This window comes from Aythya ferina (genome assembly GCF_964211825.1).
Source record: "Aythya ferina genome assembly, chromosome: 3".
Classification (NCBI taxonomy): domain Eukaryota; kingdom Metazoa; phylum Chordata; class Aves; order Anseriformes; family Anatidae; genus Aythya; species Aythya ferina.
In genome coordinates, this window is record NC_140298.1 from 83,559,895 (window position 1) to 83,584,048 (window position 24,154).

The 24,154-nt window shown below is 37.0% G+C and overlaps 1 protein-coding gene across 6 annotated transcripts in view; it reads right to left on the minus strand.

Annotated features, from left to right (window-relative positions):
- Nucleotides 1-24,154, minus strand: part of AHI1 (Abelson helper integration site 1) — a 93,660-nt gene that overhangs the window by 25,720 nt on the left and 43,786 nt on the right. For all 6 annotated transcript variants that reach the window (XM_084514398.1, XM_084514396.1, XM_084514399.1 and 3 more), the window contains one exon: nucleotides 19,329-19,446. In XM_084514398.1, coding sequence (XP_084370524.1) covers nucleotides 19,329-19,446 — 118 coding nt within the window. The remainder of the gene's footprint in view (nucleotides 1-19,328; nucleotides 19,447-24,154) is intronic.

The window sequence follows — 24,154 nt, forward strand, 5'->3', positions numbered from 1 at the left end:
CCTATCACAACACATCTTGCTGTTTATTTTATTCATTCTCAACATAGCGCATTTGAACAAGTACTTGTAAATTCTTTTCTTTCCAAACTATTATGTTAACTACTAAGCCAAGGAAAATCCTTTCATCACTTATGGATTTATCTTCTTGTTACTGGTCTCCTCAGCTGTATACTTAAGAAAGCATCTTAAAAAGATACAAAAATCTGAAAATTGTTGAACATGACAATGAAAAATGCTACTGCTTCGCTGGAGAATGGTTTATTTTTTCTTAAGTATAGTGATGCCAGACAACACAGAGTTAAGCTCACTGGATTTTCTCTGTGAGACACTAGATTTGAAACAAGCTTTGTTTTCGAACACGAGTGAGTTCTGAAAACTCATTTTCATTTACCACTCCAAAAGCCTACTCTTAAGGATCCCAGTATATGAATAAAGAGGATTTCTGAGATTCAGATTCCCATGTACTGGCACAACTCCATAGGGAAGCTTGCACAATTCCACCTACAGTATACTTTCTAAAGCGTAGTGGTTTAGACTTTCACAGGAGATTTACTCATAAATGTTTAATCATTAAGATACTTAGATATTTCTAAATATAATAAAAGATGCAAGATCAAGCAATCGTAATTAAGCCATGCTCCTGCAGATCATTCGTATGTCAATGTGTTTTTTTTTCTTTTGAGAAATCCTAGATAAGTACAATAATTAATTTTTAAATCTAGTATATGAACTAAAAAAATGTGATTTTAATCATTTCAAAAATGTTTGTATAAATTCTGAAATTCTTCATTTTGAAAGACTTACTTTGATTTTTATTTCATTAATTAATTTCCACTCTGTGGAAGAGGAAAAGAGATGAGAATAGAAACTGTTCTGAATTCAACTGACACTCCAAGATGGTAGATCTGAAGCTTACATTTCTTCAAGTATGTTATTTGCCAAAATACATATGGATATACTATTGCATACAGGTGTCATATCAACAATTTGATTAAAAGCAATTCAAACTCAAGACCAATAAAATATCTGCATGACAAAAAAAAATATTTTTCCCTTTAGATAACTATAGTGTCTTTGCCAGTTCACATAAATCCATTCTAAGGTAAAAGTTGTAAAACACATATCATGAAATCAATTGCTTATTTGAAAAAATATCTTCCTAATAAAAAAAAGCATTTTTAATTAAAATCAGTAACACTAATTATTTTCCTGTTCTCCTGTGGAAAAAAGATTTATTACCACTAAGTACTTCAGGACTGTATTTATGTACATGTATGTGAGTACTCCTGTGGGTCTCTATGTGCAGCTGCTTGTCAAGTGAAGACTTAATTGAGGGAATATCAGTCTAACCATAAAACCTGAATAAAGGCAGTGCAGACCTCTTCTGCTGCAAGCACAGAAAAGAGACAGATTTGTAACTCAAAGACGTAAGGAGTACTGTACTGAATTCTACCATCTAGCACTGGTTGTGACTTAGCATTTCCTGTTAGCAGAGCCTTCTTTCAAAGCAAGCAGGGAATTCCTATTACTTTGCTTGGGATGTAAATGCTGACCAGAGCACAGCACACTCGGTTTCAAGTGTTCTGTGCTCCACACAGCCAATGCTATTTGTTCATATTGATCGTGATCTGGTTACATCCGACTGTTCTCTAGTGTTATCTATAGTTGTTTTCAGCTATCAAGCATTGCCTTATTAGCCTTCACATTGATGACACTGACATTTAAAAACCACAGTTGAAACCTCCCTCATTCACAAAACAAGGTCCATTCAGCAAGCAAGGGAATCCATCCCTTCTTTCTCAAAGGATGCAGTAGATTTTTAAAGCAATGCTACACAGTTATTGGCTTGACTTGGTTCCACGCTTGATGAAGCATGTAAGTGACACCAAGCAGGTGTGACTAACAGCCTCAGCAGTGCTTGCTTCCATTCTCTCTGACCTAGGCTGGGCAAACATTTCAACTACTGTATTGAGGTATTGAAACTGAGGTCAGGATTGCAGAAGGACATTTCATCCAAAAATGATGTTTACAGAACACCATGACTTGTGGGGGCTTTTACTTAGCCTGATAAAGGTAATTAAATCTCCTGTAAGGTCAAACCTGAAAAAAAAACATTCCCTTAGGTCATTTTGGACTGCCTTATCTTAATGATGCTTCAGAATCACTACTGGGGAAGCGCTTCTATTGACTCAGAGGATTTATTTGAACTTTCCAACAATCATCTCTGTTAACAGCTTCTGATGTCACCTTCAACGTCCTGTACATCTCGAGAAGGTAATCTGTGAAAGTAATACTGTGAAAGTATTAACATTTGAATTACTGTATTTCCTATTACTCTTCACTGATTCTTCAGAGGTCTCATTCATAAGGAATTTTATATGAGAAGAATAAATCACTTCTAGGAAAACCTACTGCTAATGTCCAAATGTGATGTTAAATGTCTCTAAACGATAGGTGGTATTGCTTTTTCTCATATGACCAGAATTTCCCCGTTGACACAATTTAACAGCAGGACAGCTCTTATTATTTAGCGAGTCCAAGCATGCACTGAGTTTATGAAAATGACAATCAAACTGATAACTTCTGAGAAACAATATAGCTGGCTTCCTTGATGTGGAGTCTCAAATTGTATTAGTTTCCTGTACAACTTGAAAAGTGGACTGCAAGTGCATCCTTTGTCCCCTGGCCATTTCTGGCAATATACACGTATACTCTCCCAGTATAAGGATAACTAAAGAGAAAAGATAACCAGGTATGTGTCCTCCTACCCAAAAAAGCACGTCCGCATTACCAGATTCCCAGTTTTATTGTGTGCTTTCACTGGAAGAAAAATATTACCCCCTGCTCTAGATAAGCACGTTGCATGAAGTGATCAAATTCCAAATAGTTGGGCTGAAATACACAGGAAGCAGACGAGTTCAGTTCCACACAGATTAGATTTATACAGAAATTTAAATGAGGAAGTAGCTTCTATTTCACAACAATGATAACAACAGTGCCCCCAAAATAGCACTAGCAATTAATTGAGAACACTTCCTATTAAACAGCAGCATCTTTGGTTATTGCATTTGTTCTAAAGTAATAGCAAGAGAGCCAGGACAGGGACAAAATGTCCTTCTAGGTAGTGACATGATTACACTATTATCATTTTGGGGCACCTATGACAGCCTAATATGAAATGTTTATGTGAAAACATCCTCTTAACAGAGGCTGAGACAGAATTCACTTTTTTTTTTTTTTATTAACTTTTCAAAAGAACAGTTTTTCTCCCTTCATGAAATTCTTGATAAACTAATTCTGTAAATCAATAAGTGTATTTCTGCATCATAAATCTCCAGTAATTCTAATTTCATGGAATCTACAGTTAGTGAAATCATCCAAAGGTTTAGCATGGAAAGTCCTCAGAAAATCAATGAACAATACCACTGAACAAATAACTAGAAAACAGAAAGAAGGTAATATTCCAGCTCATTTCTGTGATGAACTCCTCTAAAGCATGCAGAGAAAAAAAGAAATCTTTATTCCAGTTTCACATTATTAATACTGTTTTTAAAAAGAAGAAAAAAATAATCCCTGAAAAACATGAAAAAAACTATGCTTCTAAGAAATCATATTTCTTATTGCAGACATACATCTTGTAATTTATATTGTGGCCTCTAGCAACATAGCTTGGTTATAAAATATACCCAAATATACAACAAACACCTCAAAAAAAAAAAAAAAGGCATCTGAAATATAGGATGAATAAGTGTGTATCAGCTCATCCCCTTTTCCAATCATCTTTTGTGGCTTTACAACTATTTTTAGCAAACAATTATGTTTTCAGCAGAGTCACCTAATCAAAAGTATGGATTTTGCGACAAGATCTTGAAGTATGCAGTGTAATCTTTAATTCAGGTTTCAAGACAAAGGTTTTTATTTGTTTTTAAAATAAAAGTTTCCAGAGCAGTATAACTCAGTTCTTTCTGGGACTTTATTTTCCAAGCTAGGTATTGTATACGAGAAAGAAGACCATTTTGTAATGATATAAATACATATTAAACTTCCCTCAAAGGCTTTATCCTCACAACAATTATGCTTTAACAGATCAAACAGAATTCATTAAATAAAAGAATTGTTTATATATTGGATAAGAAACTGTTTTCCTTTACTTAAGCACAAGATCACAAATACTTTCAAAACCTACCACAAACATTTTCAGATGCACTTCACATAAAGCTAAAGGAAAGGATGCACTCATTGAACACACATGTACCTTTTCATTTTACCAGCAAAACAGATGTTATTACTAACATCCAACACTGTAGGGGAGCACTCACATAAAAACTGTTACATATTACTTTGTCTAGCTCCTATCGTTCTCAATGTGTTCTAGACTGAATGGAAAATAGCTAGCACCAAAATGTTTTGAAATTCGTTTAAATAGAGTTTAATCTGTATCGTAGCTTTTAAAACTAAAACTTTGAAACACATTCAGCTGAAGCTGTAAAGCGTTAAAACATCCTTCAAAAGCTGTTCCTTTTCTTACTCTGAATTGACTATTTTTATCAGTCTTTCTAAGATATTGTTTTATTCTTAACTAGTCTAAGGCCAAAGGAAGTGGTTAATTCTCTTCAGAGCCTGTATCTTCCATACCACTTAAAACGTATATTCTCAAAGCAGACTGTTCTGACATACTATATATTTAAGTTTACACGCAAAGTGCTGTGATGGCATCACTACTGAATGCAGCCTTCTGCAAACACCCACATGGCTCTTGCAAAGCATTCTGCAGACTCACAGAATTCTACCCAATGACAGGTAAACCCACGCTGTTACTAGCCTCATCTTTTCCCTCCTCATCTTTTCCCCACTTGTCTTCTTTCAGAACAATCGACCCATCACCTCAGTTCCGGGATCATTTTCTAAATGGGGTTCCAATTTGTTACCTACATGTATATCTAAAGCACAAAGGACAAATAAAGCACACTTTAAAGCACAAAGGACAAATAAAATCCTTGTTTATTGTCTTATTTTCTACAATATATATATAACTTCATTGATTTTACCTGTTAGATATGAGAACTATTTTCATTTTATATACTTAAAAAATGAGAGAGAGGGAGAGAGAAACTCCAGCTTTACAGCTGCCAGATGTCACTGCTCCAGTTGGACTCATCTAGGTGGCAGTGACAAAAAAAAATCAAGAGCTGTGCTGACGGGCAGGGAAAGGCATAACATTTTTTTGTTTCCTTTCCCCATTCCCATTAGTACTATGAGAACTCACAAACCAACAGAAGACACAAAACTTAGAAACATGTCAATAGATCAGACTGTGAATGACGCTCAAAATACTACACTATACAGAAAAATCTGCACAAGAAGATATAAGCTTTCCATCAGAAAGTATGCGGTATTTATCTTTTTACCAACTGTTTACTAAATGCTGGTCTTAAAAACAGTTACCTAGAAAAATAACTTGAGAGTTACAGAATTCAGTACAATGCAGTTCCAGATACTGCTGCTGCTTCTTCCACACCACCAAGTGATTTTCTGGCAGGTGTGCCAACTCCAGGTATTAGGAGAAAGTTGGCTTCTCACACCAAGAGTTGGTCATGTTCTTCCTCAACTGAGCAAGACAAATGGTCTAATGTGCTTAAACACGGTAACTTTCCTATCCAGGACTGATACCATATCCAAGGACTGGTCTATGGCTACTGCATCCGGTTGTCTCTGATTTCCCAGCCCAAATGACCAAGTACACCCTTGCAGCAGAGCTAAGTGAATGCTACCAGTGGAATGGAGCAAGGCTTGAATTCACACCTGTAGATCCACAAAGAGATATCTTCACTGCAACACCAGCTAATTCCAATCCTCATATAAGAGATCTCAGAATCAGACAGCACCAACATGAAAAACACTGCGCTTCTGGCAGTGCCACATCCCACAATATAATTACACCTACCATCAGCCAAAGGAATGCACAGAGATACTCATGCAAGGTTAGCCATCATTTTAACTCCTGGTTCAAGATGTACATGGATACAAACATGAATGTGTTCTGTATCTTAAAATAATCCTCCAGAAGGAACTACAGGAGACAGTCTGTCACTGGCTTTGAGGAGAAGAGTGTTTCCATATACATACATTCATCCTGTACTTTGGCATAATGAACAGGCAGAATTTGGCCCCTATTTACAAAAGATATAATGAAGTAAAAGCTATTGCATCACAAAAACAATAAAAAAATCTAACTTTTTAATTAGAGATTAAAATCAAATACATTTAGCAGCCTACACACCCACCTAATTATTTCTGAGTAATCTTATCAAATCATCATCTCACATTTTTCTTGCAAATGTTAAGTTTCTACAGTACCATATATAAACAATGCAAGTAGTAGCACGTGTCCCGAGCATTCTTTTGAAGTAAAGAACATATATTGAATCCATGCTAATCAGGAACGTGCTAATTTATAACAACCTTACATCATAATGGCATTAGATACAATTGAAAAATGAACAGGGGTTATAGTACCCAGTTGTTTCTTTCTACAGTGTAGAGAACGGAAAGTGACTGTACAGCAAACATCAATAAGCCTCTATAGATAACATCAGCATTCTGAAATCAGATTGGCAATATTATTTACAAGTTCTAGATAGCAGATAAAAAAGATGCAAGGAAAATGCAGACTGTGACACATACTTTGTATTAATAAGAGTTATTTTTCTTCTAGTGCTGCAGATAGCCTGAGAAAGTAATTACAATTTTTGCTAAGCTCATCAGAACTACTTAAAAGGAAAAAAACAAACAAAACTAAATTCAGTTTGAAAAAGAAACTTGTTTTGTATTATATTAAATAAAGCTTGCAATGTTACCCTGTGGAAAAGCACATCTAAGGAACAGAGCAACTGCAGCACCTACACTTGTGGATGCACATCATTGAAAAAAAACCTTTGCTTTTGTATTTGTAGTATTTTTGCTTCTGTTGGGCTGTATTAATTTACTCTCCTGGAATGAGAGAAAATAGCAGGATATACACCTATCTTTTTCCTAAAACATGTTATGATAGTCACAATCCAGCCACATCTGACTGGAGATAAAATTATTCTTTAATGAAAATTAAGCAAGCAAGAAAAATAAAAGTTATTTACTTTGCTTGGTGTCTCTCACAACTGAAATTCAGCAATGACCGGCTGATTATATCATTCTTTTTTTTCTAATATCAGTTAAAATAACTTCTGACTATGGTTTGTACTGCATCTCCAGTAATTCCAAATCCATATAAAAACAGTAACTACTAAGTTTTCATATTCATCAGTAAGAGAAATGACATTATTGAGGTCTGGATATTCAAGGACAGGAAATTCTTCTCCATACCTTACTATGAAAGCATCCCATTTTTATATCTTATGCACTGTGAAAGATACCTGGGTTTCTTTAAAACTGACTTAGCACTGCTAACTAATACACAAACATTTGTTCCTTTGGAAGGACCAAACCACCAGAGAAAACACAGAAAACTGTCTACTAGTATTCTAAAAGTTTGGAACTTTGAAAGCATATACCTTAAGCTTTTTCATATAAAAGAACAGCTGTTAGATCATCCTAGATGATTTTTGCACATTTGCACATGCCAAGTTATCAGCTCAAGCACTGGTGATACAGACAACTCCAGACACACCTTGTTCTCTTTGCAGAATACTTGGAACTTACCCTGAAAAGGATTTGTTTTGGTATGAAGAAAAGCTGATTTACAGAAAGATCCTTAATTCAAACCACAGTTTCAATCACTGAAGTTCCTTTATGTATATGAGTAAATAAAAATGATAGAACTGTCCCTTATGATCCTCAGCACAAGAAAAACAACTTTCTGATAAAGTACTGCTGTCAAGGTACACATGATGTGGTATATTATAGGCATGCATTATAGGTATGCAATGCACTTCAGATTCTCCAAGAGCTCCACAAATGCATCTTCTCCTGTTCTGTTTTTTTAAACAAAAGCAGTAAAATCTGAATCAACAACAGTTAGGCTGTAAAATCTTTTAAGACTGAGTGGATAAACACAGAAGTAGTGGATAAACACAGAAGTGAGAAGCTACCACAAATTGATCTATCTGTAGCTTAAAACAGGCTCTGAATTGATTTCTAGAATGAAAAATTCCAAGAACTTGGTGTGAATTGGAGTCCTTATGAGATAAAAGCTAAGTTGTTTTTAGCTTGAACCTGGTTTGCAATAGGATTTCTTCCAATAGCAACCTGCATCATCAAAAAGTCAGCATTGGTGGTTCAGTGGTAGAATTCTCGCCTGCCACGCGGGAGGCCCGGGTTCGATTCCCGGCCAATGCAATGTTCTTTTGCCCAGGGAGGTGGTGGAGTCACCATCCCTGGAGGTGTTCAAGGAGAAGTTGGACCTGGTGCTTAGAGACATGGTTTAGTGGGTGACATTGGTAGTAGGGGGATGGTTGGACCAGATGATCTTGAAGGTCTTTTCCAACCTTAATGATTCCATCATTCTATGGATAGATTCTCCTGAATAAATAGAGGTGACAGGCCTCACTGCTCAAGACATCCTTAAAAAAAAAAACTTCAAAGGCAAGACCATAGTATTTTTATTATTATTATGGTGAACTCTTCTTAAATGTGCTTATCCAAAATGAGAATTCAAAGATGCAAAGAGCAGGGAAACACAGCCTATTTACTCTCTTCACTTGCAAAATAACGGAAAACATTACACCTGACAAAGGTGTAAAGGTTACAGTCCTTGCCAGAAAAAAATAAAAGAAAAGAGGGGAATTGCTTCTTATGCTCTACTGGTGGATAGGGACAAACAGAAGCTTGGTAAAAGAATTCTCAACACATCTGCTGGTAGGCAATTTATCACAGCAAAAGATATTCAATATACATTAAGTAATCTACAATTTCATGTTTTATTCTTTGGCATATTAGCTGCAGCAGTCTGTTTCCTGTGGCTAGTAAGGCTCTACATGGATTCTGGAAAGACCTGTATCAATATATGTACAACTGCAACAGACATCAACAACTCTAGAAAAAATAAAAAGCAATGCTAGTAGAGTCAGTTCAAGTAGAGACAGTGTCCCTCTTTTCAAAACAGGAGATATGGACAGGATAGGGAATGGGGATGCCATATGCTACAACCAGCCTCCAGATGAGATATGCTATGTTTTAAATACAGCCTGTTACACAACCTGAATATGAGTCTTCTGCAGAAGGACTGCCTTGCATGTCAGAGCTGGGCCTGAGGTCTACTCAGGAAACACTAAATTGTTTGTTTGAGGAAAAAGGTAAGAAAGGAACCTGTGCAATACGTTCCTTCACTTGAGTGTGCCTTAAGACCGCAAAAAAACTTCCAAATGAAGGAGTGATATGCAGAGTTTTAAGAGTTTCTACCACCTCATTTGAGTCAACAAGCAGATGAGTCACTGTTCCTTAAAACTTCCAGTGAGCAAGAGAGCAAGCTTACAGCGAGGAGGCAGGCTCTACTGAAACTCTGGGTCAAAGCGGCATGTTGAGACCAGCTCTCTAAGTATTACCAGTCACAAAGCTGTGTGACAACACCAATGGGCAATGCGTAAGTTATGCACCCATAGACACTTTAAATTATCCGTACATTTTCTTAATGCTTTCCCAGCCAACATCCCCTATCATCAGTTTCTATAGGACCAACATAATCAGTACTAACCTACCATGAGCTACATTGGTACCACAGTCGATGAATAAATTGTCAACTGCAGTATAGTCCACAGATTCCCAAAGTTAATTCAAAAGTAATTACTTAAAAAAAAAATAAATAAATAAAAATAAAAAACAATTGTGAGGGAAGATGGCTCTCACTGAACCACTGAACTTGGTGCTTCAACAATAAGAATAAAAGAAGTTACACCCAAAGCCATAAAACTTCATTTCTTTCACGCAAATAAAAATACAACTACAAAACTAGCAAAGCAGATTTAGAAAAGTTGAAGAAGTATGTATGCAAAGGATCAAAAATGTATCTTAAAAATAAGGCGATTTTTAAGTGTACTTGTTTTTTGCTCGCTTGCCAAAACACAGATGAAACCAAAGCATCTTGGCGCCCTTGGGGAGGAAAGGGAGATGCCTCCCTCCTGTACACCATGGCTGCCACAGGATCCTTTGCATAGTCCTTGCAGCTGCTCTGGAAATGACTGGAACAGAAGGACTAGAGCAATACATGTAAGGACGAATTTACTCACCTTATTCCTGCATGCTTATTGCTACACAGAAAGCATCCTTGCTGACCTGAACTTTCTTCTGGACGGAGAGTTGATGTTTTGCTGCACTGCCCTTTGACATAAGAAGTGTTTCCACCTCTAAAAACAGCTAGAATTTCATTTAAGCATGCACTTTGTCAATATTTGCTGTCTTGCATTTCCATAGCTCAAAAAAGCTACAGACAAGCTCAGACTGAAAACAGTTAACACGAGCTCTCTACTTAGGAATTAATTAGATTTGGTTGGTTTAAGATCCACATAATTGAGAAAGTAAGGGCACACTCAGGCCAAATCACTTTTGGCAGAGTCTCTCCACAGTACTACGTCACACCCTGATTTTGCAATCTATACCCACTGCTGCCAAACAGAGAGTAATGCTTCATTTAATCCACACCCTTGTATAATTTGGCTGAAAGTACTTCCTTTACCCTGAAGGCACAGCAGTAATTACCCTAACATACACCAATTTCAAGTAAATATAAATGGTGTTCTTCTGATAAAGTTTTTGGAATCTTCAAAGATTACTGTTATTGTGCTCTGTATTTAGCGTAATTTTTAGAGAAATATTTTAATTAACTTGCCTAGAAGAAACATGAAAAAGAACATATAATAAAAGAACATGTGTATCTTTGATCTCAGTATAAACAATTCTTGCAAGTTTAACTAGAAAATACAAACTCTTCTGACATTTATAACATCTTATCAATCAGATAGAGGAAACTGGATAACCAACCTTTTAAAATTGAAGAACTAGATTGTCATTAATGTTAATGGTTTTGTCTCTCTGTCTTTGCTATTCTGTTGGAACATTTTTGTGGTTAGATGTATCTATTTATACATCTTTTGTTTTCAAATTAAAAAATCATTTTTACTATTCATTTTGTAAATGTAAACACTCAGCTCTTCTACCTTAAAATAAGGTCCTGTATTTGTGCCTTGGGCCAAAACTCTGACATTGGCAACTGATACTGGCAGCAAAGCATGGGGGGGCTGCAGAGCTCTGTGGAAGTTCCTTCCCCACCTGAATTTCCTGAGCAGCCTGTGAGCTATGGTGAAGACACAGCTGTGTCCTGGTACTCTTGATTTTTGTTTACTACCAAAGTCAGTTAAAAAGTAAGGCAAAGTATCCTCAAATTGCTCTAGTGACTGAGAAGAAGCAATAAAATCTAGGAAGTATGTGCAAAGGTTGGCTGCAGGTGACAATTGAGTCTTCATAACGTATTTGCACTTAAGAAACTGAGACACAACATTCAAGTACCTAGCCTTCAAAATGTAAATTGTATAGCAAAATAGCTTATAAAGGAAAGAGAGAGGCATAAGAAGAGTCTTGTGATAGATATGTCTATTATTTAAAGAAGGAAATTAACTTTGACAAAATATTTTAGGTTAAAACTTTCAGTTTTTACTCCTCTGTGAGAAAATAATTTAAAAAATAAGAAAAAAAAATATTTTCTTACGCTATTCTCTTTACTATTGTCCCTAAGGGAAAGGCTAGAGTTAAGAATACCTTAAAATGAGTGACCATTTTCTCCAGGGGAGTTCCCATTCAAATTAACACAGACATACATAGTAAACATTTTAGACCTAATGTTTTGCTTTTGAAAAAAAAAAAAAAAAAAATGTTTTTACCTGGCTTCACTGTAGGTAAGTCAGCTGACACTGAAGATACAATTTGTGTGTTTAGCTTGCATTTTGTCTCTATTCAGTTCTCTTGTACTCTTTTGAGAACAAAGAAGTTGGCAACTAGCAACTAGATCCCATCATCACAGAATCATTAGAGAATGGTTCCGGTTGGAAAGGACCTTAAAGACCATCCAGTTCTAACCCTGCTGCCATGGGCAGGGACACCTCCCACTAGATCAGGTTGCTCAAAGCCCCATCCAATCTGGCCTTGAACACCTCCAGGGGCACCTACAACTTCTCTTGGCAACCTGTACCAATGCCTCACCACCCTCTAAGTAAAGGATGCTGTCCTTATATCTAATCTAAACCTATTCCCCCCCCCCCCTTTTTTTTTTTTTTTAACCTTAAAGCCATTACCCCCTGTCCTCTAACTTCTTGCCTTAGCAAGAAGTCCCTCTCCAGCCTTCCTGTAGGCCCCCTTTATGTACTTGAAGGCTGCTATAAGGTCTCCCCCAGAGTCTTTTCTTCTCCAGGCTAAACAACCCCTATTCTCTCAGCCTGTCTTCACAGGAGAGGTTCTCCATCCCTCTGATCATAACCATGGCCCTGCTCTGGACTTGCTCCAATAGATCCATGTCTTACATTGGGGGCCCAAGAGCTGAACGCAGTAGTCCAGGTAAGGTGTCACGAGAGCAGAACAGAGGGAGAGAATCACCTCCTTATACCTGTTGGTCGGATTTCTTTTGATGCAGCCCAGGATACTGTTGGCTTTCTGGGCTGAAAGATGCACTTGCAGCCCAGAAATGCTCACATTGAGCTATTCAACGACCAACAGACCCAGGTCCTTCTCATCAGGGTTGCTCTCAATCCATTCTCCATTTAGCCTGTATTTGTGCTTGGAATTGCCCTGACTCAGGTGCAGGACCCTGCATTTGGTCTTTTGAACTTCACTGGGTTTGCACAGGCCCACCTCTCAAGCCTGTCAAGGTCCCTCTGGATGGCATCCCTTCCCTGCAGTGTGTCAACCATGTGACATAGATTGGTGTTGTCAGCAGACTTGAAGGTGAACTCAATCCCACTGTTCATGCCACTAGCAAAGATGTTAAGCAGCACCAGTCCCAATACTGACCCCTGAGGAACATCACTCATCACTAGTCTCCATTTGGACATTGAACTGTTGACTGCAACTCTGAGTACGACCACTCAGCCAATTCCTTATCCACTGACTGGTCCATCCGTCAAATCCATGTCTCTCCAATTTAGAGACAAGGGGCAGTCATGTGGGACAGTGTCAAATGGTTTACACAGGTCTAGGTTGATGATATCAGTTGTTCTTCCATTATCCACCAACAGTGTAGCCCTGTCATAGAAGGGCACCAAATTTGTCAGGCATGATTTGCCCTCAGTGGAGCCATGTTGGCTGTCGCCAATCACCTCCTCACTTTCTATGTGCCTTAGCACAATTTCCAGGAGGATCTGCTCCATGATCCTTCCAGGCACAGAGGTGAGACAGACTGGCCTGTAGTCCTTCCTTTTTTCCCATTTTAAAAATAGGTGTTGTTTCCCTTTTTCTAGTCAGTGGAAATTTCAAACTGCAAAGACTTCTCAAATAGGATAAACAGTGGCTTAGCAACTTCATCCACCAGTTCCCGCAGGACCCACAGATGCATCACATCAGGTTCCATGGACTTATGCACTAGCACACTAGCATACTTATGAGGGTGAAACTTCTAACAAAATTTCCACAGCATCTCTGCAAAAATGTGAATTTTGTTACTTGATGTACCCTTGTTACCTGCTTCTAAAAACAAAACAAACAAAAAAAAAAAAAAAAACAACACAGAAAACAACAACATGAAGAGTATTTTAAGAGCATTTGGATAATGCAGAAATATTTTTTGATAAATGGTGTAAAAACTTACTTTACAGACTGGTTGAGACAGAAAAGGTATGTTTTGAATAGTCTATCAAATATAATTGAGGACTTAAATGCAAAGTCAATTTTGCTAACATCTTCAGAGAGCAAGAAAGACTTCTTTGAAGCTTTTGCTATATGCCGGTGGAAAACACCTTTGACTTTCAGTTGTGTTAATAGAGAGAAAATTTCTAATTGTTCTCAACCCTGCCAAAGCATTATGTTTTTTGGTTTTGAGACTTTAAGATACAAGAACCATCATGTTTCTAGAACATAACATAATTGATTTTTAAAAGCAAGTTTAATTAACTAGTTTTATTGAAGTCAAAATTTTACTCTAAAGATCTATGTAATATTTGTAGTTGAATTTCAATCTCCCACATAGTTAACAATTAGGGTCACTTCTAATTACAATTACTTATAGCCTAAAGTTTATCTTAGAAAACATACCCTGAACACAGTGGGAGTTACTGAAAAGTCACTGCTGAACAAAGCCTAAAAACACATTTAATTTCTTTCATGGTATGCCACAGATCTGCAAAACCATGTCTATGCGTGCAGGAAGGTGATTTCTCTGTGCAAAGATGTTTAAAATCTTAAGGAGGGAAGGAAATAAACAAAAAAAGGGAGATTTTAATATCACTCAGTAAATGAATAATTGAAAGCTGGAGCTTTTGCTACTTCCTTATTTATTTAAGAAAATAACAACTAGATAATGTCTTATCCTGTAAAAAGGTACAAGGATGAGTACATAAGGAAAAGGCAGGAATTGCACTAGCACACTGTAGTGCTGCAGAGTACCGTTATAAGATAAGTATAATAAAATTAGCACTGAAGCATGAGTGTAAGCGGAACTATACAGCACAAGGAATGTAGAACCTCAATTGTAGATACCAAAGATTTTTAGTCTTAGATTTTTATTTTTTTTTTGTGGAGTAGGTAACAGCTTTGTCAAGAGCGTAAAGGTAAGAATGTGGAGGCCTTGAAGAAGGTTATTTTGGGGGTACCTGCTAGAGACTGCCTGATCAAGAAAAGCAACTGAACAACGTTTTCTTTAAATAGCGGGAAGGGTCACAATCATAGACCCTGCTTCTCACAGAAAATTTTGACCATTTTTGTATCTGCTTAAAAGACAAAAACATAGGCTACAAGCAATTCAGACTTCTCGAAAAACACCTGAAAGACTATGTGGTCATTGGTCACAGCCAACATGGGCCAAATGTATCCTGGGGTGCATCAGGCATGGCATTGCTAGCCAGTCAAGGGAAGAGATTGTCCCTCTTTTCTCCAGTGCTGCCTCACCTCAAGTGCTGTGTGCATTTCTGGGTGCCTCAGTATAATAACATAAAACTACTAGAAGTTGCCCAAAGGAGGGTTATGAAGGTGGTGAAGGGTCTAGAGGGCGAGATATATGAATAGTTGCCAAAGTCACTTCTTTTGTTCAGCCCCGAGCAGAGCAGGCTGAGGGGAGGCCTCATGGCGGCCCACAGCTCCCTCACGAGGGGAGCGGAGGGGCAGGCGCTGAGCTCTGCTCTCTGGGGACAGCGACAGGACCCGAGGGAACGGCATGGAGCTGGGACAGGGAGGGGTCAGGCTCCCCAGGGAAGTAGTCACAGCACCGATCAGAATTTAAGCCGTGTTTGGACAACGCTCTCAGACACATGGGCCTGATTTTTTGGGAGGTCCTGTGTGGAACCAGAGCTGGATTTGATGATCCCTGTGGGTGCCTTCCAACTCAGGATAGTCTATGATTCTATGAATGTGCTGGGGACAACTTTTTGATACAGATGCTAGACAGGCTAAGGTGGGCTGCATCTCTGGCCCTGCTAATAATTAATAAAGCAGAACTGACTGGAGACAAAGGCAGTCCTGCCTCAGTGACCATGAGATAACTGATCTTGGGGGAAATGAGGAAGGCAAGAAGCAGAACAAAACAAGAACTATGGGCTCCATGAAAGCCTACATACAGTGAAAGTGTGCACTTGAAGTAAAGCTAAAATATACTACATGTTTGAGAGGGCGCAGAACCCATCTGTTAAATTAGCATGCATGTTTAAAGACACAGTCCTGGATGTTACTTTCGTTTGAAATCCTATGAAATCATTTACAGCTATTTCTACAAATATATTTGGATACAGTAAGATTTAAAACTCAGGAAAGATATGCAGTATTACTGCTATCACTAATAAATCACAAAAGTAGATTCTCAGTCCTTCCACTATTTCTACCTATTGGAAGACATGGACAATTAAATTGTCACTTAAAAGAAGAAAGTGCTGCATGCATCCAGGCTACTACACTGTCCATATCACAAGACATCAACTACAATGTTAAGTTTGTACAGCAAGAACATACACCAGTTACATAGTTAAAAAGATTGCTATTAGGATTACATGCTACCTTCACTGTAATTAAAATTCTGCGTTTTGCTTTGAGAATCACAGAATCACAGAATTTCTAGGTTGGAAGAGACCTCAAGATCATCGAGTCCAACCTCTGACCTAACGCTAACAGTCCCCACTAAACCATACCCCTAAGCTCTACATCTAAACGTCTTTTAAAGACTTCCAGGGATGGTGACTGCACCACTTCCCTAGGCAGCCTGTTCCAATGTCTAACAACCCTTTCAGTAAAGAAGTTCTTCCTAACATCCAACCTAAAACTCCCCTGGCGCAACTTAAGCCCATTCCCCCTCGTCCTGTCACCAGGCACATGGGAGAATAGACCAACCCCCACCTCGCTACAGCCTCCTTTAAGGTATCTGTAAAGAGCAATAAGGTCGCCCCTGAGCCTCCTCTTCTCCAGGCTGAACAAGCCCAGCTCCCTCAGCCGCTCCTCGTAGGACTTGTTCTCCAGACCCCTCACCAGCTTTGTCGCCCTTCTCTGCACCCGCTCAAGCACCTCCATGTCCTTCTTGTAGCGAGGGGCCCAAAACTGAACACAGCACTCGAGGTGCGGCGTCACCACAGCTGAGTACAGGGGGACGATCACCTCCCTAGCCCTGCTGGTCACACTGTTCCTGATACAAGCCAGGATGCTGTTGGCCTTCTTGGCCACCTGAGCACACTGCTGGCTCATATTCAGCTGACTATCAACCATCACTCCCAGGTCCTTCTCTGCCTGGCAGCTCTCCAACCACTCATCTCCCAGCCTGTAGCTCTGCTTGGGGTTATTGCGCCCCAGGTGCAGGACCCAGCACTTGGCCTTGTTGAACTTAATGCAGTTGACCTCAGCCCATCAGTGCAGCCTATCCAGATCCTCCTGCAGAGCTTTCCTACCCTCAAGCAGATCGACACACGCGCCTAGCTTGGGGTCATCTGCAAACTTACTGAGGGTGCACTCAATGCCCTCATCCAGATCATCGATGAAGATATTAAAGAGGACCGGCTCCAGCACCGAGCCCTGAGGAACGCCACTAGTGACTGGCCTCCAACTGGACTTGGCTCCATTTACCACGACTCTTTGGGCCCGGCTATCCAGCCAGTTTCTAACCCAATGAAGCGTGCGCCAGTATCTAATGCCAGAAGCATTAGATACACAGCAAAAAGTTGATCAGGGAGCATGAGAAGAAAGACAGAATAACTGCCTACATAGCACTCCGGAATGTGTAACCATCCACCGGTCAAAAATGAAAGATCCTTGTATTAGACACAGTTAATGATGTTGTATTATTTTATGACACAACAGACATATATGGTGTATAAATGAAACCAACATACGAAAAAGTTTTGTGTTTCCAGCAGACTCCATACATGAGTAGATCTGTTTTAGTACAGACTATATAGATTATTATATATATTACATATGTTATATATTTGTATATATAGAGAGAAGTATATATATTACAGTTTTTATATTATTCAAAAGTAAAACTAAACTGATAGTTAACAGCTACAAACACAAGCACCTATCTTCACACTTAAGAAATGGGGAAAGATGAACTAAACGAGTAAAGCTTTCTTGTATATTTCAATAAAAACAGTTCTATCACAGCAGCAGAACTTGAAGGATACTTAAAATGACAAAAATCATTTAGGATTTGTTAAGATTTTCTTACAGGAAATTTATTTCAGTTGTGCTCCACTAGACTTTTCATGGTCTTTTTCCCCTAGGAGTCTTCATTTTCTCACTGCTTTCACTGACTGGTGAAAGACCATTAAAATTTACCTCTTTTCACTATACTTCTCTTCCATAATTAATACCCTATAACTGAGGATTGTGTTAAAGTATTGATCAGTTTTGGAAACAACTATTCTGGAAGCGTGCATAAACATCTAGAGCACATATCTACGTTTGATCATGCTATTTAAGAAGTTGCCATCAACACATTTATCTGTGCTTCTGCAAGCTTCAAGACACTGGCTTGAGCAATATTACACACTAAGTTGTCAAATGGGTATAATGTTAATGTCCTTCAAGTGGCTAGTCCACTTATTTTAACCACTTATTCTATCTATCCTATTCAAAATATGTAGAAAATAGAATATGTATTCTCTTTCTATAACATTTTCATATGCTGGAAACAATAATATCTATTTCACAGCAGATGCTTATGATGCTTGTTACAGATTTTTTCTTAAAAAATGAAAAATGGTAGAAAAATGGAAACGCACAAGTTCATTGGTAGCTGACCATTTGTGCTGTGGCTGAGAATGATTGTGAAACTAGTGGTCCATGCTAAGGACTCATTCTTAAAAAAAAAATACAAAAAGTAATCATAACATGATTTACCAATAAAAATCATGTTCCATTATGAGATAATTCTATATAATTAGAGACTATCCCTTTCTGTACTATCAACATTTTAAATCTCTATTACCTGTTTCTAGTTCACTATGTATTCCCTTCTTCCCCTAGAATTCTTTTTACTTTTCTGAAGGATACAAAACAAAAAATAAACACTTGGAAACTAAGGTTACAATTTCCTGTCTTCATAGGTTCCCAAAAAAAGAAAAAAGCATATGGAATTATCTATTTTGTTGTTAAACAAAATGATTAGCAATGATTATGATTAGCAATGCAACAAGATATTATCAAAGTAATTACATAGCACAAAAATGTGGAGGTTGATTGCTTACCCTTTTTCTCAAAATCTTTGAACACGATGTTTTAGGAAAAATTAAATATAAGTTAAATACTACTGTAAACAGACAACTGAGCACTACTGCTCCTAGGTAAAATGCTTAAATGCTTTTCTTATTATTGTTTTCCTCTATTAATACACACGCTTTTTTAAAATATGATTTCAGTGCTTTGCAGTGTCTGTGTTCAAGATACTTCAAAACAAAATGTTAAATTAAGAAAAACTGGCAATCACACACTGTTCTGGGAACTTACAGCACTAATAAGTGTACATATAAAAGAAAATGAACATTATGAAGGAACAAGTATAAGTATGGGACAGTATCACACTGCACTTTATAATAAACAATATCACATAACCTGGCCACGCCCTGAAAGAGCTACAAAGCAAAGTTTATCCAGACAGAAGAAAAATCCTAGCAGAAGTTATTACTCATTCACTAGAGAGAGTGATCAAATAAAGAAAAACATACCGCTTTTAGCTGTGAAAGCATACAGAGGATTCAGTGGAGTGCTCAGTGTGCTTGTCAGTCTTAGCTTGGAGTGTGGTGACAGTGATGATGGCGCAGGAAGCAAGAGATTTGAGCTTGCCTGTAATAGGAAAGACAAATCAGAAAATGAAGTGTAATTTCCTGGGTTACTTGCTGATGCAACAGCTAAGACAGAAATAATTAGTTATTTCAAATAACTATTAAATTTTAGGAAAAAATTAAGACAAGTGGATGGAAAATATCAATTTAGATGGACAGTTTTTTGTTGTTTTTCTTCTTAACATTTGTAGAGAGAGTTGTGGAAGAATTAGTGACTGAGCTACAAACTGAACTGCATGTTTTTATATGGGCACAAACTCTCAAGCAGTGAGAAGTGTAAAGAACTGCTTGAATTAGCATCTTGTTGCATCTTAGTATATAAAAATAAGATGTCATTTATATATGGTTGTGAACTGCGATATATAAAATAACTTCCCATTTTTGAGTAGTCAAACCATGCTAAATCTAAGAAGAGATTACTCAATATTAGTCTGAGAGAAATAAAAAATAAAAATCTTAAACCAGTCCTAACTTCAAACCTATTTCTGCAAGCCAGTACAGTACACTTAGTGCAAAACACCAGGCACTTCCTTTATGTAAGCTATACAAAAAAATACCTGCAGTCATAATTTCCATAATAACAAAGATAATGTAGTTAAAATTTGATTTGCTGTGGAGTTTCTTGGCATACATGCTTCTAGTACAAAGCGTAAATGTTTCCCAAACTTTACTCTTGATATCTTATCCCAAAGAGCCTATATAAAAAATATGAAATTCTGAGTTTTTCACATAATCAAATTGAACATTTTATTATTTGTTAACTGCTTTCATTGTCTGCTTTTGGTAAAATGGCCAAAAGGGAGGGAAAATAGACCTTAAATAAAAGATTGGTAAATTTCTTCAAAGTAGATATGAATGCTATTTTTTTTGAGAAAGCTATTTACATAAAACACTTTTTAACCCATTCAAATCAAGCCTCTTACACAATGCAGAACAATGTGCATAGTCACTTATTCTAACTAAAAGCCTCCTCTCACTTCCTTGCACTTCAGCAAAGTTCAATCAGACCCTTAAACTTCACTCAGGGGCCAAAACATAACAATGACATTTTTAAAATGTTCAATTTACTGGCTTATTTTATTTAAAGAAACAAAGGCAGCTAAAACAAAGAGAGGTTTATTCCCAGAACTCATAATTTATATAAATACTATTTCTGTCGTATAATAAATATTAAATATTTATTAAATCTTTTATTAAATATTTATTTATTTAACAGGTTTTATTAAAGCAGAGTATTTGGGCATTGGCTGATGTCCTGGGATGAAGGCAATACAGAACTAAAAATGCGCATTGAGTAACCTGACTGGGGTATGGAGGACATCTGCTATCATCTCTTTATTACTCCACTAGACCTTCATCTTACTGTAAACTCATCTACTGAAAGAAGAATATGTTAAAAAACTGCCTTTTTACTAGTGGAGTACTCTCTTAGCAACTAATTGTGATTGTTATGACCATATTCCAAAACTGAACAGAAAGAAAAGCAAGACAAAATCAGATCAGCCAGGGAACATGATATAAAAAGCTGTAAAGCATCTAGATTTTAGTGCTTTGAATTTTTGAATTTGACTGAATGTTAATAAATACCCACTTGTGAAATGCAAGCATGTTGGCAAGGCTTGGTTTTGTGAACAACGCAATCAATCTGCTTTTGGTACATTTACATATGGAAGCAGCTAAGTTTCATTAATATAAAGTTTTCTGTGATACACACAAATACAGAAAGTCATTAACTTATGTGTTTATTCAAACACGGAAAGGTAATCTTGTTACGCAAACATGTTGAGCCCAGTTTCCTGGTGCTTCATCTCCTTTTATTGACTGTTCACTCTAACGGGAGCCCTTCTGCAGGAAGACTGCAATTAGATCCCTCCTCTGCATGTATTTTGTGCTGGGTGCACACTACTGGCTTCTTCCTCACAACCAATGAAACAAATGCATGTTCTGCAGTCAGGTATGCTCATGAAACGTTTTGGAATCATCTTTCAAATTTGACAGCAAACAACTGGATTCCAACCCTACTAGGGAATAAAGACAGGTTTGAATGTATCACTCTTTGGAAATCTAACTAAACACAGTAGAGCAAACTATTCAAAACTACCTCTTACAGACACTTCTCTGGCTCATTTTTGGGGGAAAGGGGGAGAGCAAAACAGCAGAAGAAACTTTTTTTTTTTAAATCACGATGCTTGAATGAAATGATGAGAGAAATATTTACAGAGTTTGTAAATATTCCTGTACAGTATTTAATTCACTTATTTTCCTGCTGTTACCCAAATACTTTCATTAAACATGCCACATAGCATGCTTTGAAATCAAATGCACTAGACACATACATTAGAAGTGAACGTGCTCCTGAAGATTTAAGAAAATCAGACATTTAAAAATGCAAAGTCAGTTCTATCTTACAACTCTTCCTCTCCAAGTCCTTAAAAGCAAGATAAAAACAAAATAAAAACAAAGAAAAAACAACAAACCCACAACCCCCATGCTTTTATAAAAGAGAGATTTAAAAGACAGTGATAAATTTAAGAAGTCTGCCAAGCCTGCCATTCATTCCTTCCCTTAAGAGCAGGGAAGCTCAGTGCAGGTGGGCTATACAAGTCTGCCCATCTGAAGTAAATGTAGCATCAGTTTTATGACCTTTGTGCCACTAGTTCCCAAGTACTACTTAAATCTCTTAAAAGGCCCAAGGGGAGGACAGCAAAAACAACACACCACCACCACTATAGGAGAGGAAGGAACTATTCAGATATGAGGACTAATGATTCAACAGAATTGTTTCCAGGTAAAGTTTAGTGTTCTATTAAGAGTAATTAATTTTCCTACAACAGACATCAGGCTACCTACAGAATAGAGTGAAGCAATCTTTTTTTTTTTTTTTTTTTTTTTTTTTTGAAATGCATGCTGTGGGAAGGCATTGCTAAATACCTTTACAACAACGAGCAAAGTTGGCTAAGATAACCAACCATCAATCTAGTTATTTTTCACAACAGGCTTCGCTTGCTTCATGCAAAAACCACAGCTTTATCAAAGACACAGTTTACTATCCTGAATTGAGTAAAACTAAGTTATAACATTCATGTAGTTTTTGTAGCAATAAAAATATACCTACATATTTTTTGCCAAGTTTAAACAAACATGATTTGCATTTTCTTTTTTGTTAGGGCAGCTCTATGCAAATTATGCAAATATACATTTTCAGTGGAACTAGTTTTCACATTAAAAGTGAACTGCATGAGACAAAAAACAGAAGACTGCAAGACTTGACAGGCTGACAACTGCCATTTCTTTTTCTTTTTTTTTTCCTGAGAATGGAATTTTATGACCTTTGCAACCAATATAATCAGCATTTCCATATGTACTTGCAAGTCAAATCAAGCTGTCCAGCTCTATACTGCCTCTTACTCTTTTAGTTTTAGTCTTCCCTTTTGAAACTTCAGGCCTCTAGGACACTGTTTTTAAAGACAATTTAAAAAAATGTTAAATTCCTTAAGATTGTGGTTTAAATAAGAGCTAACATCTGAATCTGATACAAAACCAAAACAAATTCTATTCTTCTAGCACAGAGAAAAATACATAAGTGATAATGTTTAAATAGTACAATACAACTTTTAAATTTGCAATGTAAGTGTGAATCAAGTTTATATCTAGGTAAAAATGTATTTATTTCTATCACAATAGTTTTAGAAGGTGTCCAGCAAAGGCTGGAATTTTGGTGTGGCAGGCATACCGCTATCATCCAGACAAATCTATTCTGCTCATAAGTAACTTCTAGTCTAAATGTCAAATACCAAAAAACATAAGTTATCATCCTCTTACACATAGATAAAATTGAAACACACTGGCTTTGTCAGAAGTAAGCTTGTTCCCCTGATGTTCCCTGCAGTCTTCCTACTCTGATTATTCCGATCAGGAACTCATCTAGATTATAACATAGTTCCCCTGTGATTTCTGTGCATTATGTTTTTTCCACATGGAAGCCCAGAAATGATTAGGGCATGCATGTGGAAACTGAAGCTAGAAGGTGCTCAATCATACAGTTTAGAGATAGCCATTGTACAGTGTAGATACAGTCATTGCCTACAGCTGACATACCTCAGCATACAGTAATTATATATATTTAATTTCAGTTTCTCATTTCTGCCAGAGTTCCTGCATTTCAATTACAGGCTTACCACAAAAATATATTTTTTTAATTTTAAGATTTTTTTTTTTTTATTGTTAAGAATTACACATTTAAAGTACTAGGCTATTGTTTAAGCCAGAAAGGAAACGAAATTCTTTGTACAAAGCACAAAACAGTTAAATGTAGGTTACACTACATAGACTTTCTCAATTGTGAAGCACTGAGATTATGACCTTTCCTGGACTGGACAAAACTGGCATTTCGGCATGAGAACATGCCTGGATATACAAGCTAACAGAATTGGCTAATGTCATCAGCTATAGCAGTGTAAGCTAGGTTCGTTAACTTAATAAAAGCTATATGTAAACTGTGGACTCTTCCAAGGTTGGTTTTGAATCTTGATATCAAAGATGGTATGACCAGGAAAAAAAAAAAAAAAAAAAAAAAAAAACACACACACAAAAAAAAAAAAAAAACACAAAACAAAACAAAACAAAACAAAAAAAAAAAAACAAAACAAAACAAAACATGACTTCTCTTTACCAGTTACAGGAAAAAAAAAAAAAAAGTATAATTTTCT